Here is a 17,365-nt window from a genome sequence, read left to right on the forward strand (position 1 = left end):
ATCAGATCCAGATCTGCTGTTAACGTAACTGAGCATGTCTCGCTTCTCTCTGTATTTATGGTATGAACTGGCTTCCTTTTAAGTAGCAAGCAAAGGCATCCATTTTTACCTATCACCTTATCTTTTCATTTCTGGCTGCTCAGCTCCATTCTGACAAGTGCAATAAATGTGTTCTCTTGGGTCCTTGCAAGCTGGGCATTAGTCACACTGTGCATTTCAAGGACATCAGTCTGATAGTTTTTCAGCTGTAACGGAAAACATGTTCTGCCAGGAGCCATTTGTTCCAGTTTTGTTGCTTACTAATAAAATAAAAATCATTGTTTTTTGGAGCTTGAGAAGCAGGTCAGAGAGTAGGAGGGAGATAGGTGGTAAAAATGAAGGTGCTGAAGTTAGTTCTCTGAGTTTCTCTGAAATAACAGTATGTGGCATTTCAGATAAAGTGAGAATCTCTGTCAACTTGTGAAGTGCAGTTACCTCTGGCCAACAGTATAGGTATCGTTTAACAGCAAATAGGGCTGGTGCACAGCAGGTCTCACACTGGGCAAATTTAGTTTTGTGAAACAAAAGGTATTTGAGAGGATGTTGTACTTGCCATACTTTTAGCGTAAGTGCCAATGGAACATCAGTGGCGATATGGATCAGAATTTCATTTTGCTGTCTCCACCACAGGTGGAATACCCATATGGTCTGTATCCTCAACCACTAAACTGCCAGTTGAAACCACTTAGTCATCTAACTAAACAAAATCATGTAACTGATCTTAAAATACAGACTAAAGAATTATTGGCTTTACTGAATCAGTGCCTTAGTCACAACTGACTCGGAGGAGTTTTGCTTAGAGAGTGAAATGCAATCAATGCCTTCTCCTTCCTTGGAAATTTCTCAGTTTCATCGTGACTGATTCAGCTGATTAACTAATCTGAGCTGGTAGTGTCACTGTGCAATAAATAAGGTTTATCTGGACATAGCATTTCTTCTCTTAAAAATGTTTCCCCTTCTTAATTCTGTAGAATCAGAATCATTTAAACGAGTCCTGATGGTAACACTGAAGTCCCCTTCTTACTGTGGTCACTGGTAGTGTGCTTTCCCCCACTACACTGCATGATATAGCCCAAGTGGACTGCGGAGCAAATTTTGCTCTTCAAACTGTCTTTTCTGCCACACCTAATGAACTTAGGTTGTTCTCCATTTTAAAGGTAATAATATCTTATTTTGCAGAAAATGTTTTAGAGTATGTGTATATATTTGCATGCCAGTTGGCCACTGACTTACAAGCCCTCTTCAGATACTTTTGTATTGACATTGAAGCTCTGTACATAGTTCTGTTCCTAATCAAAATACAGTATTTGGGCAAATAGATTTGTGTTATATCATGTATTCATCAATGGGCAATCTACTCCACTCTGGTGAGACCCCCCTCTGCAGGGCTGCGTCCAGCTCTGGAGCCCTCGGCACAGGAGAGACACGGACCTGCTGGAGCGGGGCCAGAGGAGGCCACCAAAATGCTCCGAGGGCTGGAACAGCTCTGCTGGGAGGACAGGCTGGGAGAGCTGGGGGGGCTCAGCCTGGAGCAGAGAAGGCTCCGGGGAGACCTTATTGCAGAGAAAGATGGGGACAGACTTTTTAGCAGGGCCTGTAGTGATAGGACAAGGGGTAACGGTTTTAAACTAAAAGAGGTCAGATTTCAAACAGGTATAAGGAAGAAATTTTTCCCGATGAGGGCTGTGAAACCCTGGCCCAGGTTGCCCAGAGAGGTGGTAGATGCCCCATCTGGAAATATTCCCAGGTCAGGTTGGACGGGGCTCTGAGCAACCTGATCTAGTTGAAGATGTCCCTGCTCACTGCAGGGGGGTTGGGCTGGATGGCCTTTAAAGGTCCCTTCCAACCCAAAGGTTCTATGATCTTTTAACTGATGATATCTTGCCTTGCAAATCTTTACTAACAGGGTGGTTTTTACTCATGCATTAAGTTAGTAAGACTAGCTTGATGGTCATACTGAGCTGGACAGTCCTACTCTCCATAGAAGAGAAAAATATATAATGGAGCTTACTGTCAGCTGAAGCTGCGTTGGCAGAATGTAAAGACTCAGCTATCTGGCAACAGATGGGCTACAGGCTTCTTCTGACATGATCTGCCATCCAGCATATGTTAGGCTGAGAAATGAAGGGGTTTTAGACTGAGGCTTTAGCTTTTTTTTAAATAAAGATAGATGTCTTAGCTCTTGATAGAGCAGGTGGCCTACAGCACACAGTCAATGAAATAAATGTGGACTAACCTGGTTAAGGGATGATAGCTCCATAGCATGGGATAATAATTGGTGTATCATTCATTGTATTGGACCACAGTGTATTTCTCTTCAAGTTCCTTTTCTGCTCTGCACATGCTCATATTAGCAAATATGCTTAAGATGCAGTAAGTAAAGATGCGTGGTTTTGAGGGTGGAAGAAGCCGTTGGGTGGGCAGAGCAGCTTGCCTTTGGGTATCCAAATGCACTGGCTTGCTGCAGACCAGACTGTCAACTTGCTGAGACCTTAGTGACTGATCAAGGGCAGTGAGTAAGTTGTTTTCTCACCTTCAGTTGGCTGGTCCCCCCATCTCGAGTTTGGAGTAACCAGGTAGTCAGCAGGGAAGGTAACAGTACTGGGCTTGCCTTGGGAGGAAGGGGGAGATTTTTCCAGAACAGATCAATCTTGGTATTTAAATAGGATAGTGTTTTAAAATAAAGAAATACCACATCTCTAGGATCTTGAACATTCTGGACTTTATTTTTATTTCACTGTGGGAGTGAAATGGCTAATAGGTACAAAGCATGAGTAGTCATGTCTAATTATAAAATAAGTTGGTTGCATTTTAGTTGTTAAAACTCTGATCATGGTAAGGTATTTTTCCTTCTGTGGAAACATTTTCTAATTGACCAAAGGGCAAATAGCTTTTCTATTACAGGACTGGTTCCGTGCAACTTAATTATTCCTATGAAAGTTCTTGATTTAGATCATACTCATGAATTTTTCCAAACAGACCTGCTAGACTTTTGCCTTAGAAGTCAGTGAAACCACACTAAAAAGGATTTCTTACTCTGTAGAGTGTTTGTCTGAACCATGAGTGCTGCTGTTCATCCATTTGGGCAGGGTTAATGCTACGTACGGGACAGTCACTCTCTGCAGCGGCTGTACCTGGGGCTGAGCCCTAAGGAACCCCCCAAGGCCGACAAGCGTTAACTCGGAGCGGCATGACGGTGCTTGAAGGTGAGCTTCTGTTGAAAGCAGACACATTTCTGCAGGACTGCAGTTTTAGAGCTATGAAAGCATAGCAAGAAAGCATGTATTTGTTTCGCTGTGCTTGCTGCAGGCAGGTGCTGGCAGTTAGTTCCATCCTGGGGTGGGCCAGAGCCCTGCAAGACGACCGGGGTTTGTGCCTCCTGCTCCCAGGGCCTTACTCTGGGCCGGGCTTGCTGCTGGTTGCCTTCCTGTCTTTGGCATCGGTGTTGGGTTAGGTTAAAAAAAAAAACAGCTTGTTTGCCTTTTTCCTGAAGAGCTATGAACGTTAAGGTGAAAGCATTTAAATAGCTTTACGGGGGCATTAACTCTTTCTAATCAGCATTTATTTAAATCAGCTGTGTGAGGCTTCGGGGGGCATCGCTGTGCCCTGATTACCAACTGACCACAGCTGCAGCAACACAGGCTGTTCAGCTGGTGCCAAGAAAACAAAAAAAAACCCCAAACCCCCAAAAAACCCGTCCCAGCGTGTGGGGCAGAAGTGCAAGGGGCGGACGAGCAGCCGCCGTGGCAGCGGCGCGGGCCGGGGGCGCATTCGCCGGCGGGGGGTTGCGGCGGGGCGTTTCTTTCCAGGGCGGATTGCTCCGCCCCGCCGCGCAGATGGGCTCTCCCGCATCCCCCGCGCCGTTGGTTCGCTCCCTCCCCCGCCTGGTAAACGGCGCGGGGAGACCGGCCGCGCTCGCCGCCGCCATTTTAGGTGCCGCTGGCGGGGCGCCGCGCTGCCAGGCGGGGGAGGGAGGGGAGGAGGAGAGAAAAGGCGAGCGGAGCGGGGCAGCGCAACGCTTCTCCCCCCTCCTCCTCCTCTTCCTCCTCCTCCTCCTCCTCAGGGCCGAGCCGAGCCCTCCGCCCGGCGCAGAGGGGAGCGCGGACCAGCGGGGGCGCCACAGCCGCCCCGCCAGCCGGGGCTGCGCGCTGCCCCGCACCGCTCCGCGCTGCCATGCCGCCGCCGCGCCGCCCGGGCATGCCGCGCTCGCTGCCGGCCCCCGCCTCCTGCCTGCTGCTCGCCGCGCTGCTCTGCGGAGGAGCAGGGGCTGCTCGAGGTAAACAGAGCCGGGGCGGGTGGAGGTGGCTGCCCGGCACCGGGGGGAAGGGGAGGGCGGCAGGTCCAGGCCTCCCCCCCCCTGCCGCGGGCTGCGTGCGCGCTCCCCGGGCGCCCTGTGGGGCTGCGCCCCGGACGGACGGACAGACCTGCTGGGCGAGGAGATGGTGTCCTTGGCTCCCTTCGTCCTTCGGGAGGGGGGAGGGAGCGGCAGAGGAGGACATCTCGGGGGGAGGGGGGGAGGAGGGCGCTGTCCGCCCCTCCTGGGGGCTCGCTGGGGGCCGGGGTGACCCCGGCGCGGCCGTTGCACCTGCGGCGTTGCAGGGAGGGATGCGGAGACCGGCGATGGCGGTTCGTCCTCCGCGTTCACCTCCGCCGGGCGGCCCCCCCCCCGAGACCTTTCTATCCCGAAGGTCAGTCCCCGCGCCGGCGGGCCTCAGCGGTGGGGCCGCGGGAGCCCGGCCCAGCCGCGGCGGCGCGGTTCGCGGCGGCGGCCCGCCCGTTACATAACGGCTGCCGCAGGCGCCGGCCCGGGCCGCGGCCCGCGGTGCCGGGGGCGGGCAGAGGTCGTCACTTGTTGCGGGGGAGGATTCAGCTGGCGAAATGTAGCCAGACCCCGCCGCCTGCCCCGAACGGAGCGGGCTGCCCACTGGCACCGCCGCGCTCCTCAGGGCTTGGAGAAGCGCCTGCGTGCGCCGGGCAGAGCCGCGGCGGGGCTTGGGCTCGTGAGAGAGCCTTGATGGCCAGCGGAATGGGAAGGGGAAATAAAACCCCTCGGAGAGCCCCGCGGCAGCCTTGACTTCAGGCTTACGTAAAGAATGCTCGTTTGGTGGTTAGCGAGAACAGATACCTCTGCTAAACCTTAAGCCACACGGCATTTTTAAACATTGGCCTTGTGGCTATTGATTGATCTTGTGGAGTAAAAGTATACGCATTGCAGGTCTCCTCCTGAGCAGATTTCAGTAAGAGGCTTGCGAACACTTCCGTACCCGAAGGTTACCCCCTGAATTGAGAATGCCATTTCTGTGAGATTTACCCGATAGTACAATGAGATTTGAGATCATGCATTTAATTTGTAGGTGGCTTTTAAATGGTTTGCAGATGCATTGAAGGGAAGTTCTTGATCTTAAACAAAACCAACTCATTAAGGACACATCTTGCTGCAATTTCTCTACACAGGATCAAGAAGCTGCTGCTGTAGTAATGCTGTCTGCCAACTGTTTAGGTACTGGCCATAACTTACCTGTGCAAGATCTCTTAAGTAGAACCTATTCACCAGTATTCTTAGAACCATGAAATTTAACGCTTACCACACCAATACAGAAGCACAGTTTCACTGAATTGCTAGGCTTTTCCATTATTTGAAATGATGAATAAAAATGAAGGTCAAAAACCCTTTTCAAAGAAAGCTTGGAAATGAATGGCAAATTTAGATAGCATTACACAGGACAGCTCTGTTAGCCAGCTCTTCTGCAGTTTGTTAGAGACTGTATTTGTTTTCAGTCTAATCTACAGAGCTACTGGGCTGCAGGTCCTGGTCTGTTAAACTTCATCACACATAACTGAGTTACAGTATGAGGTCTGGTCTGGCTTAGTATGTGCAATTGCCTTAGTCCTCATGACATTTTGGCTGTTCTAGGTAGGCCTGTTAATAATGTTACGTGAAGGTGCATTTAATGACAAGTAAGCTCTGGAGAACACCTGGAAAGCTGCTAGGGCAACTCACTTTCATTTTCCTGTTGTTGGGAGAAGCATTTGTTTGGAAGCATTTATGGTAACTTTCCGTTTTGCATGCGCTGTATTGTCAGTTCTGTTTTTTCCAAGTACAGCTTAAATTTTTTATCTGTGAGTTTGAAAGTCCTTTGTACTGAGGTCGCTACGGTTAAGGGGTGAAAACTGAATTGTGCTTGGTTCAATAACGTGCAGAAATGGACTGGAAAGGCTACACCAGAGTGGTGAGTTCCACTCTCCAGTCCTGAGTATTCCTGTGGTTGGAACAGGGCAGTGAAAAGTGGTTTCTTTAGTGATGACAGAAAGCAAGGGAAATAGCTTTTGGGGGACTTGATCTTACACAAAAGTTAGGTGTGAGCTGACCTGCCATCTTCGATGTAGTTATTTTAAGGGGCGCAAAAAGTGGTTTTAGGTTCTAAAGAGGTGTATTCCTGTCCAGCTGATGCAGAACTCTTAATTTAACTGAATTTATCTTGTAAATGGTCAAATTGACACAAATATTTCTAAGCTTGTTGGACTGATGTTACAGTGGAAAAGCAGTGGTTAGCAGCGCATTCAAATGAAGTGTTTGCTCGAAGTGAAGCAATGGGATATTTATCAGTAGGGTTGAATGGGGAGTGGAATGGAGTGACTTTTCAGATGAGAAGGCAGTGCACCTAATGGCTGCTGCTTCCACAGTTACTGACCAGGTGGAGTGATGTACTTCTGTTGCCTTGAGCCCCTTCCAACTTACTATCATTTAGGAAGGGTATTGATCAAAGTAATACTATCTTGGGGAAGCTTTGCTGATCTGTGATTATTTCAGGAAGTTATGTGGTGCTATGAATGTCTTAAATCCAAACCGCAAACCACTTTGTCACTACCATGGTCTTACTGCAGATGTTCTTTGACACAGGAACAGCCTTTTTGATATAGACCTTGTGGGTAGGTTTCTATCTCCTTGTTAGAGGTGAGGAAATTTAAGACTACCCTAAAGCATTATGAAGAGACAGTTCGGCTATTTACGGGGGCTGATGCTGTTTTTTTCTCTAAGGATTTATGAAAGTAAGAGACTACTGAGAAGACAAGAGACAGAATTAACCAGTGCTAGACCTGTCTATGACGCCTAATGCTTGGGAAAGCATAATACACAGCCATCTGTTCATGCAAACAATTTTCATCTTTTTTTCTGTATATATTATATAAAATTATATACTGGTGTGGAAATTTAAATGGAGGAGAGATGGTATGGGCAAGCATGGTTGGCTTTCTATGTTTGGAAGACTATCATGCTAGTTGTCTTCTCCCATATTATTAGACTGCAGGTTGTGCTGTCTGTGCCAAGTTATTGGGAAGATTTATCAACAGAAACTTTCCTAGACTTGTAAATGTATCTTTGGTTTGAGGTCTTAGTGTTTCTGCAGACTTGAAATCATCAGTTTCAGATTATTGCAGAGAGGTTTTTTTTAAGGAGAAGGACAGAAGCTCGTGGACTTCCATTTCTCATGGAAGTTAGAAGGCTTGAAATTAAACCCAGGTCAGGCCACAGGACACCATAATGTGAGCATCCCTCTCAAACAGATTAAATTAGAATTCTGGTATTCTGGGTAAAGCATCATTTTCTGTCATGAAAATCTAAGTATCTGGTAGCTTTAACAGCTCATGGCTATGATACTGTTCTGCAGAGGAGAAAAAACTTCTGTAGTCACTGGCATTTTCTGAACAAACGCACTTTTACCATTATTCTGAGCCTTATGTCTCATTCTATTTAGTTGTATTCAGAGAAGTCTCTCTGAAATTTTGTTTATAATATTAAGGCGCATACGTCTTGTAGCATTATTGTTATTGTCAAAGACAGAAGCAATACCTCAAAACATGGGAGAGTTTAGTAAGTCAGAAGCCTTGGTCTTAAATAAATCTTGTTTTGCACTCTAATTCATTTGATTCATACTGATTGACTCACATTGGCTTCAGTAGGGACTAAAACTCTTTAGGAGCCTTTAGAAAGGTTTGTTAGAAACCTCAGTGCCTTTGAAGAACTGCCTGTTTGTCCGTCATTTATAGTACTAGGTCTCATCTCACTTGCTTTGTATTCGGATTGAAAACAAGTTGCTGCTACTGCTCCCAGTTGATTTCCCTGTTTTTAAATGGAGTCAACAAGTAGAGCCAGAAGTGCTGGCTATACTGAGATGATGTTTGCTGTATTTGTAAATAAGATTCCCTTTCAAGGAATGAAGTTTATAAATATGACAACAGTAAGTGATTTCCACTCTTGTGCTATAGTTAGCAACATTTAGGAGAACACTTGCTAAATGAATGTTTACAGTTACAGGCTTATGTTTTCTATTTCAGTGTTCTGTTTAGTTTAAAACATTTTAAATTTCACTTCAAAAATTAAGGCTTTGTTGCCTTAATCCTATTTAGACTTTTGTGGTGGGATGTTTTTTTTTTTTCCCCCGTTTTCCCTGCCAGGCTTTTATCCAAATTGAAATTTGGTCAGTATATCCACTGTCTAAGGTCTTTGGCACTCTGAACATTTCTTCTGCTGCAGTTGTGGATAATAAAAATTGCAACTAGTTTCTAATCAGTCATTTGCATGTACCTTAGTTTCAGGCTTATAGCAAAACTTCCATGTATGTTTGTACAAATCACACCAGATTTAGGCAACTGGTTCCGTGTAGAACAGGAAACTCTATGTAAGTGGTGATAAACCAGAGGTTTTTCCCTAGGCAAAATGTAATTTAATAAAACCTGTTGCATTTCTACAGCCATTATTTTGAATATAGTGTTCTGAGAATTAGTGTTAATTGTACAGGCGCCAACTGTAGGCACCTGACAATTTATAAACATTACCTTATGCTCCCAGTGTATGACAGTTGAACTTCCAGAGCACAAATTACAACTGCTCCTTTAACTGTGGCAAAGAATCCAAGGTAGAGATCTGAAATTGTGGGATGAATTTCAACCACGTTATTTTCCTTCAGCTAGGAACCGTAGAGGTTAATGTTAGTGGATGCCCATGCCCTTACCTAATCCCTCTCATAGTGCACATTCATCCCCCAGTGTTTTGTTACTGTCTATATAGTTTTTGTGTCTCAGTAATGGAAATTGTAGTTTGTCTGGGAAACTCGTACTATAGATAAGAAAAGTTCCATGCTATCAAGAAACTCAGCATGTGAGCAAAACTTGTGTTCAGTTTTATCCCATTGTTTGTACCTGGTTGTAAGATTATGATTTTTTTATAGAATTCTAGGTATGAGAAGACCCAACTAATGAAAAGTTTTATTGTATTTGTTTGTTTACCACTGATACATTTCAAGTTTTTTATATACAGAGTTAATCCTCACTGTTTTCTAATAGAAAACAGAGGCACAGCTCTGAATTGCAGGCTGGTTGAGCCTAGGGCAGGAGCAGAACACACATTATAATCAGGCCATGCGACACCCTTTCTTACTAAACTTTACTTTCAGGGTGGTGAAGGCATGTTTTATTGTGTAGATCTTTACTTCTTGGCTGAGCTGTATTTTTCTGTGGTTACGTACTACACAAATTTGTTCTTTTAATGATATTGCTTGAAATTTAATCAGAACAGTACTAAATTGTGAATGCTCAAGGTAAGACGTACTCTAGAGTTTTTATTGTCTCACTGAAAGGCATGCTTGTATTCTCGTACATCAAGAGGAAGAAAATTAAACAAAAGATGTACAGTAATAATTTTTTTGTCAGACCTTCAGGACAGGAGTAATGGACTGTTTACTGAACAATAAAGTTCATTGAGTGCAGTTCATTTGAATTGACAGAGAATATAATTTTCTTTTTATGCAATCTCTGGATTTTTCATGAAGTCTCAAAGGTGGATTTTAAAAATGAATATTGTATGTTTGTCTACTGTCACTAGATTGAACGTCTAGCTTTCAAACTCTAGTACTGTTACTGAGTTTGTTCAACATGTTTTACCAGTTAATCATCTTCATCTAGTTCTAAAGATATGTAGCATGGCTAAACAACACTATATATTAGGAGTAGTTATCAAGAAGAAAAAAATATTTTCAGCTACAGTCCTTTCTGGTTGAGGTTTGTCTAAACCTTCAGTTGTGTAGGTGCCAGATCCTATTTAAGTCAAATGAACTTCTGACCACTTGTAGGAAGATAACGGAAGTCCTCAGAAAGGACTTCGATAAGTAAACTTAATAATAGAACTGAATTAATTCTGATTGTCTTAAAATTGCAGCTTTTGATTAAAGTTTCCATACTAGCCCTAAGCCTCATTGCCCTGCCTACATACTCATTTACATTCATTAATTCATTTAAACAGCAGGAAGAAGTTGCTGCTTCTTGTCTGATGGATTGCATTCTGTAACATCAGCCATTGCTCTTTCTTTCACCCTTGCTTTGAGGTACATTCCTTTTTTCTGCAGAACAGGCAGCGGTAGTTCCAGTCAGTATTAGTAAAAGCTGATCTGTCCAGTTTCCTGAGAAACTGAGCGCATTTAGCTAGGGTGAATGGTATTTTAAAAAACAGTGTTCAAGGCACACATCACATCGGGCACCAATTCCTTAGCAGCAATTATCTTTAGATAAACCAAGTTAGATAGGTGGCTTGTGCTCACCTTGCAGATGTGTGTTCAGTCATTGCTTGGCAGCAGTAAAGGCTCTAGCATGAGCTTTACAATTCAATTTGCTACCTGGAAAAAGAGGTGTGCTTAGCTGTCTTTTAAATTTTTTTGGCCACTGAAAACTAAGTAGAAGCCAGCTTGCTGTGTTGTGCCAGGGTAGCTTCCCCCACTTGACTAGATTAAATGCTGGTTGGGATTTACAACAGATTCCAGTTGAGGCGCTTACAAATAGTGTGAATATTGTGTTTCAAGGAAACCAGTGTAGTTTATCCCAGTTAAATGGCAAGAGATTAACAGCTCAGGGCACTTTGTTTGTGTCAAGCTTGGAATAGGCTGCCTGTTTTGGTTTGAAATTAACAGTCTGGCTTTGAACATCTTTCTCTGTAGTACGATTTCAGGAGTTTTGTGACAATTAAAGAGGAGAAAGTGTGAAAGGATAGTTTTCAGTCCAACATTTAATAATACTTAAGCCAGCTGAGATCAGAATATACTTGGTTCAGTTTTGCAGTTGGTTCAAGGGGAGCAGTAATGTATCGCTCATGAGCGGTGCTTCATATTTTAAATTCTAGCTTGAGAATTTCTTACAGTATGTGGTTATGCTAGAGTCAGTAGAACACAAATATGGATGATGAGCCTGTCCTGGATATTCAGCAGTAAGTTTGGTGTTTTAAAATCCAGTGATACTTAACGGTCATAAACAGAAAGGGATTTAAGCTTTATGTTTTAAAATCTGGTGATGTTCTAGCCTTCCTAAACACAAAGGGGTTTAGGCCTTATGATTTTATTGTCTGCAGCACAATAAAAGGACATGACTTTGCTTTTAACTGGGCCTGTTGTTTGAAGGTTCACTAGACTCTGCAGATGCTTAGCATACTCATAATTCTGTTCATATGTGGTTGCAGTACTCCAAGCTTTTATAGAAGTCCCTGCCCTACAGTAGTGGAGTTTACTGTAGGTTGCTAAATTAGGAGAAGGTTTCTCAATGCTTAAAAGAAAATAAATTTGTAATCTACATTCAGAAGCCTTAGAACGGAGATGGAGTTTTTTTCTGGCAGAGATCTGTTCTAGTATTTCATACTATGTTCTTGCAAAGACTTAAGATGAACGGATGAAAGGTCTCTGGTGTGTTCAGTTGAGGTGTAACTGCCTGAGCTGCACTGACAAAAAAAACCACAACTCTGTTGTCTTTGTGCCTCTAGCAGCCATAGCTGTATTAGAGAAACACTTTTCTTTAGACCAGATTTGAATTGAGAGATGTGTTTCAATTGGAGACTCGCACTTCAGCGGTTATTGGCACCTTCCCTCTGAGGAAGGAACGATGTGTTAGTCCCGTTGAGTGTGACGAAGTTTGTTTTAAAATGGCAAGTTCCGTGGAGGGTGCTGCAGCAGTGTCCTTCTCTGGGTAAATAGAACAATGTGGTTGACATTTAGCCGGCTGTTTGGTATGCTGAATATTGAAAGCATGCCCGTGTGAGTGTATTGAGGCAATAAAGACAGTGTTGCCATATTGAGTAAAACCACACGGCGGTAATTAAACACAACACTGTTTGCATTAAAATAGTTTGTTGCGAGTTCTCTTTTGCAGCATTTTGCATTATTATGGATGAAGCTGCCCTATCCTGCGTAGCAGTTGTTGCTACTAACCAGTAAAAGATTGCAGATGAAAGCATATTGGTAAAGTATTATGGTTTCCTGTATTGAGTTCTCTACATCTAGGTTTAATCATTTGTTTAAATGTCCTTTTATCACTGTCTTTTTTTTTTTTTTAATTCCCCTGGGTAACCATGTGATAGACATCATGAATCCATTTTAGTTTGTTGGAGAGGCAGGATTCAAAAGTTAGGTTAGCCTGGTATCTCTGCCTCTTTTGACAGTCTGCTTATATAATTCTTTGGAAAGGTGAAAAGCCAGGACTCAACTGTGTGATAGCGTTCTAGCTATCTAGTAGTATACTACTTCTACTATCTAGTAGTATATCGTTTGCTGTGATTGCACAGGCATTTATTTTGGAAGTTGTATGTGCTTGATCTGATGAAGACCAAAGTCTGTGTGATGTCACTTGTTGAATGCTGTTTGGTATGTTTGTTGTAACCTCTAGCAAAGCATTTCTTATATTTGACTATACCTCATTTGCTGAAGGTGACTTGGTTTTACATGGTAAGGAGCAGTTTTCAGGCCCTCTGAATGAATGTTTTCCATAGGTTCTAAGCAGCTAGATACATACAGCCTTCCAGAATTAGATCTGCGAAAATAGTACTAATTTAAGAAGCAAGAGTGTGTGGTAGCCTAAGAGGTTTTTTGAAGTAGCAGGTATACGTTGCCCAAAACAATTTAGATGAAACTGATGCCTGTAGAACCTCAGCATGAAGAGAGACAGACCAAGAGAAACAATATATTCAACTGTCAAGAAGAATTAGTTGTTACACCACATATACTGGTTCTGTGGACTAGATGAATTGTATTTATCTTTGGAGAGCACAACATAAAGGTAAGTATTTAATAATCAAGGTGCTCTCACATTGCATTTTCACGTAACTGATGATAACCTAGTAGATAACACACGATTTTTTTTCTCGCATCTTTTGTGATGTACTAGAAAAAACTGTTTTTTGTAAACTGGAAAGGAAAGATACTGCATTTTGCAGCAGAGGAAGAAGACCAGTCATCTTAAACATGCTCAGGTGATCAATTTACAGATTCTTCTGTGCAGAGATGGGCAAACTTCTATGCTTTTATGGGCGATCTTTTAGTGGAGTTGCCCAGACTCTTAAAGCGACTGCTAAATAAGTAATATAAAAAGTAGTCAGTATTTTACTCATATTTCAAGGCATTCTATTAGATGACAGAAAAGGCCTGAGATTTTGGTCCCTTCTTCAGTAACATTTGAAATCTGCATTAGGCACGTGCTGGATTCAAAAGTCCTTGAAACCCAGAAGGGGCTGGAGCGCTTGTGTTGTATCTCTGCAGCTGAGGTGTGGGACTGTGAAGCTAGTGTCTTTCCCTTTTCGATTGCCTCTGCCCTCTCTTCCTTTCTTGCATTTTGCATAGTTCCCCAGCTTCAGCAGAACTCCAGGAGTCCTGCTTTACCTGGGATGCCATACAAATGACTAGTAGAACTGATACAAAAGGTTCTAGGTATAGATCTTACACTGGGACAGAAACGTCTGTCACACTGTTTCCCCGGCAAGTGTCCTTAGGCCTTGTGTAGAAGTTAGTTAAGTTTGATCTCTTTTCCACCTGTTCTCTTAATGATAATAAAAAACCCCATAGAAGACAAAACGCAGAAACTAGAAAGAGCCTTCACGTGCTCAAGAATAGTTCACCAACTGGGTCCCAGATTTTCCAAGTTGGATAGAAGTAGAGTGTAAACAAACCCTTACTTCATGTTGGCCAGTCTTTTGTTGTCTGGTGCTGAATATAGGTTTTTCTAGTGTCACACTTGGCACTGATGACAGTGGCTCCCTATCGCTGTCACAAGGTTTTTGAATTGCACTTCAGGGGCATCTTAAATCACAGCATAGTTAAGAGACTAATTTAGATTCTCCGAGTTACTTTTGGAAAGCCTACAGGGACACCAACTCTTCTCAACATACTTAGCCAGGATTTTGTCTCAATTTTTTTAATTTAGTAAAATGCTGATTCAGATTAAAAAAATGAAAGAGGCAGTACTGAATTCAGTATTATAAAGCATTTTTTAAAGAAGTTGTCACTTTCAAATGTTTTGACTTTGTATTTTGTTTTGCTTTCAGTTAACAAGCATAAGCCATGGATTGAAACGACCTATCATGGTATAGTTACAGAAAATGACAACACGGTGCTCTTGGACCCCCCTTTAATAGCCCTGGACAAAGATGCGCCTCTGCGTTTTGCAGGTAAAGAATTCATCTGCGTTTCGGTTTTAAGAAGTGGAAATGCTTTCTTGATGACAAATGCTGTGTCATACTTAGCGCGTTTTCCCTAACAGTACTATAATGTTTCAGAGCTTTTAGAGCTTAGGAAATGTTTGTGCACGGACCAAAGTTTTATTTCATATTTACAGCCATAAATATACAGCTGTATCCAAATATCCGAACCAGAGAGTATTCTATATTGTGGATACCCCATGCTTCTTTCAGTTTCATGTGTATATGTTAAAAAAAATTGTGTGTGTGTGTGCATAGTGTCTTAACCTTTTCCTCAGTCCTCTGGTTTCCACGTTTCACAGCATTCAGTCTGGGAGTTCTGAAACGAATTATTTTCGTATTCTGAAGAGAGTTTTTGGTTTTGTTAGTGTTTTCGATTTGTGTCTTAATAGATTGACAACAGTAATTAGTAGAACTAAGATTGTATTTCTTCTGTGCAGTGTTTGGACTGAGAATTCCTGTAGAAATCTAGACTTTCTGTGATGTTTGCTTAGCAGTTTGGGGTATTCTGAAAAATGGACAGCCTCTGCCTGAAAAAAGGGCTTATTCTACTCTAACAAAGAGTGTAGAGAATGACACACAAGCCATTTACAAAACGTAGGCTAATTCTTCACTTCCAACACAGGACTGACAGATGACAGTTTACTTAACAAACTTCTGCAGTAGTTTTTTTCTGGAAACTACTGTTTAAGAGTACCGTATTAATTAATTAGGTGTGGTATTATGGAAAGTACTTTTTTGATTTGACAAAGTATTGGAAGACTGTGTAGAGTACCATCAGGCATCTGCAGGTATTGAAATTAATTGTAGTGGACAACACGAGCTTAAATTAGATGCTTGCAGAAGCTTTTTTTAGAGTTAAGAATCCTAGTAAAATACATAGAGGATGTGACATTAGCCATTTTTGGGAATGTTGCTTATCCTATGTTCAAGGATAGAAAAAGAGTGGTTAAATTAGCAGCCATTTGAAATGTTTGGCAGGCTAACTGCATCGTGTGCCACAGTATTACGGCAACTTGCTCAGTTTCTTAAAGTGGTTCTTAAAGTAACAGTTTTGTTGCATTATCGTAAGGCTGCAATTGTCTCCAAGGCTGCCTTACAAATTCAGGGAGTTCAGAGATAATGGTAAACCTCTGAAATTCCAACTTTCTCATGTATTGGATGCGCATGGCAGAGGCTCTTAAGTGATCTTAACTGGAAATAAAACTGCTGTCTATGAACAAAAAAAACTTTTCATTTCCAAATGAAGAAGCTTGTGTTGGGATACACAAAATATGTTCAGTAAAAAGAGGTATAGGAAGGCTGACTTGCGTAACTTGGTGATTAGGAGAATATGAATCATCTTTTGCAGTTCTTAAATGCTTTAAATGTAGGCGCTGGTAGTTTGACAGCATTGAACAGATTTTGAAAATGGTAATTTTATACCACTTGGTGGATAGTAAAGTTTTCTTGAGAGCCGGATATCATGAAGCTTTAAGAAAGTACTGGCACAATATCTTCAAATATGTTGTCAAATTTGTGGAGGAGAATCCAATGTCAAAGCACCTCTTCAAATGAGACTGCTTTTCCGTTGCATTGAGCTAAATTGTATGAGCCTGCTTTCATTTAATGAACATTTTACCAACGGGAAGTTGGTTTTACTAAATGTTTATATAAAAATTTTATATTTTGGCTTTCAAAAACTCATAATTCTAGCAGCAGCAGCAGAACAATGGCTTTGAATTAATTAGCTTAAATTCTGAGTATAGCACACTAACTTTGTACAGAAATTTTCCTTGATAACGTTGGATTTGAATTGCGTAAATTTTGAATGACTGTGCTATGGGAATCCATAAAAGTATTTGTCTGCCATTAAATGGAACAATACTTGAATCTGTCTTTGAGGACACCAAATGTGGGAGTGCTGTTGAATCAGCGTTACCAATTCTAGTTGTTGTCCTAGAACGGAGAATAGCATTGTTATTGTCCAGCAGCATCATGTGGGTGTCTAAGTGTGAGAAGTCCATTAGATCAGTGACATGTTTTCATAGCAAAACAAAGTGTTTTGGGGATTAAATGGCTCTTTCGGCTCTAACTGCTATATTCCTACTTAGAAATCAAATTTATTCATGCTGTAAAAGGTTGGATATTTTAATTAACTGTGCCCCCTAGCTGAGCTGTGAAACTTTTGAACTGTCTGCAGGTTTAAAATATTTTAAATAGAGCTTTTTGCTTTATTTCAATTTTGAGCATGTTGAAACATCTTGAAAGTAGTTCATTTAAATGCTTTGTAGTACATGAACTGTGGGGCAAGTAAAAAGTAATAATTTATTGCTTTGCTCACTCTGTGCTGTGGGTAGGATCCTGAAATTCAGGTGTGCAAAAATAAGTAGGGTTATAGAGACATCTATTTCTAGGGTAATTTCTATGTTTTTACATCTGAAAGGATATACTTTTGAAACAGAGTTTGTATATAGTCACGACAGATTGCCTCGTCATACTGCTCGACATGTTCCATAGGATCTCTAGCAGTCTTCTGTACTATGATGGTTACAGATCTGCTTGAGAAGACAATGACCATTCTCCTTCCACAGTTAAACCTTTCTATGTTACAAATTGAGTCATGGTGGAATTGGATCCTAAATGGTTTTGCTGAAAAAATAAAATAAAGGACAGCTGCATTTTTCTATTGTACATTCATGTCCAAAATCAGTTCAGAATCAATGACTGAAACTCTCAGTATGGATTTCCCCTTTACTATGCAAAAAGGAACTGAATTTTTCTTGCATTTGAAACTGTTATGCCTGGACACCTTCACATAGCTGAATTTGTTTTGTTACGAGA

General features: G+C 42.2%; 1 protein-coding gene across 1 annotated transcript in view; it reads left to right on the forward strand.

Moving 5' to 3' along the window:
• Positions 1 to 3,662: 3,662 nt before the first annotated feature.
• Positions 3,663 to 17,365, forward strand: part of CLSTN1 (calsyntenin 1) — a 39,701-nt gene continuing 25,998 nt past the window's right edge. Inside the window, 4 exon segments of the mRNA XM_082009421.1 lie at positions 3,663 to 3,999; positions 4,002 to 4,078; positions 4,081 to 4,315; positions 14,390 to 14,512. Of these exon segments, the coding sequence (XP_081865547.1) occupies positions 3,876 to 3,999; positions 4,002 to 4,078; positions 4,081 to 4,315; positions 14,390 to 14,512 (559 nt within the window). The 5' untranslated portion in view covers positions 3,663 to 3,875.

The sequence above is a fragment of the Phaethon aethereus genome, assembly GCF_964289735.1.
Source record: "Phaethon aethereus genome assembly, chromosome: 21".
NCBI classification, from domain to species: Eukaryota; Metazoa; Chordata; class Aves; order Phaethontiformes; family Phaethontidae; genus Phaethon; species Phaethon aethereus.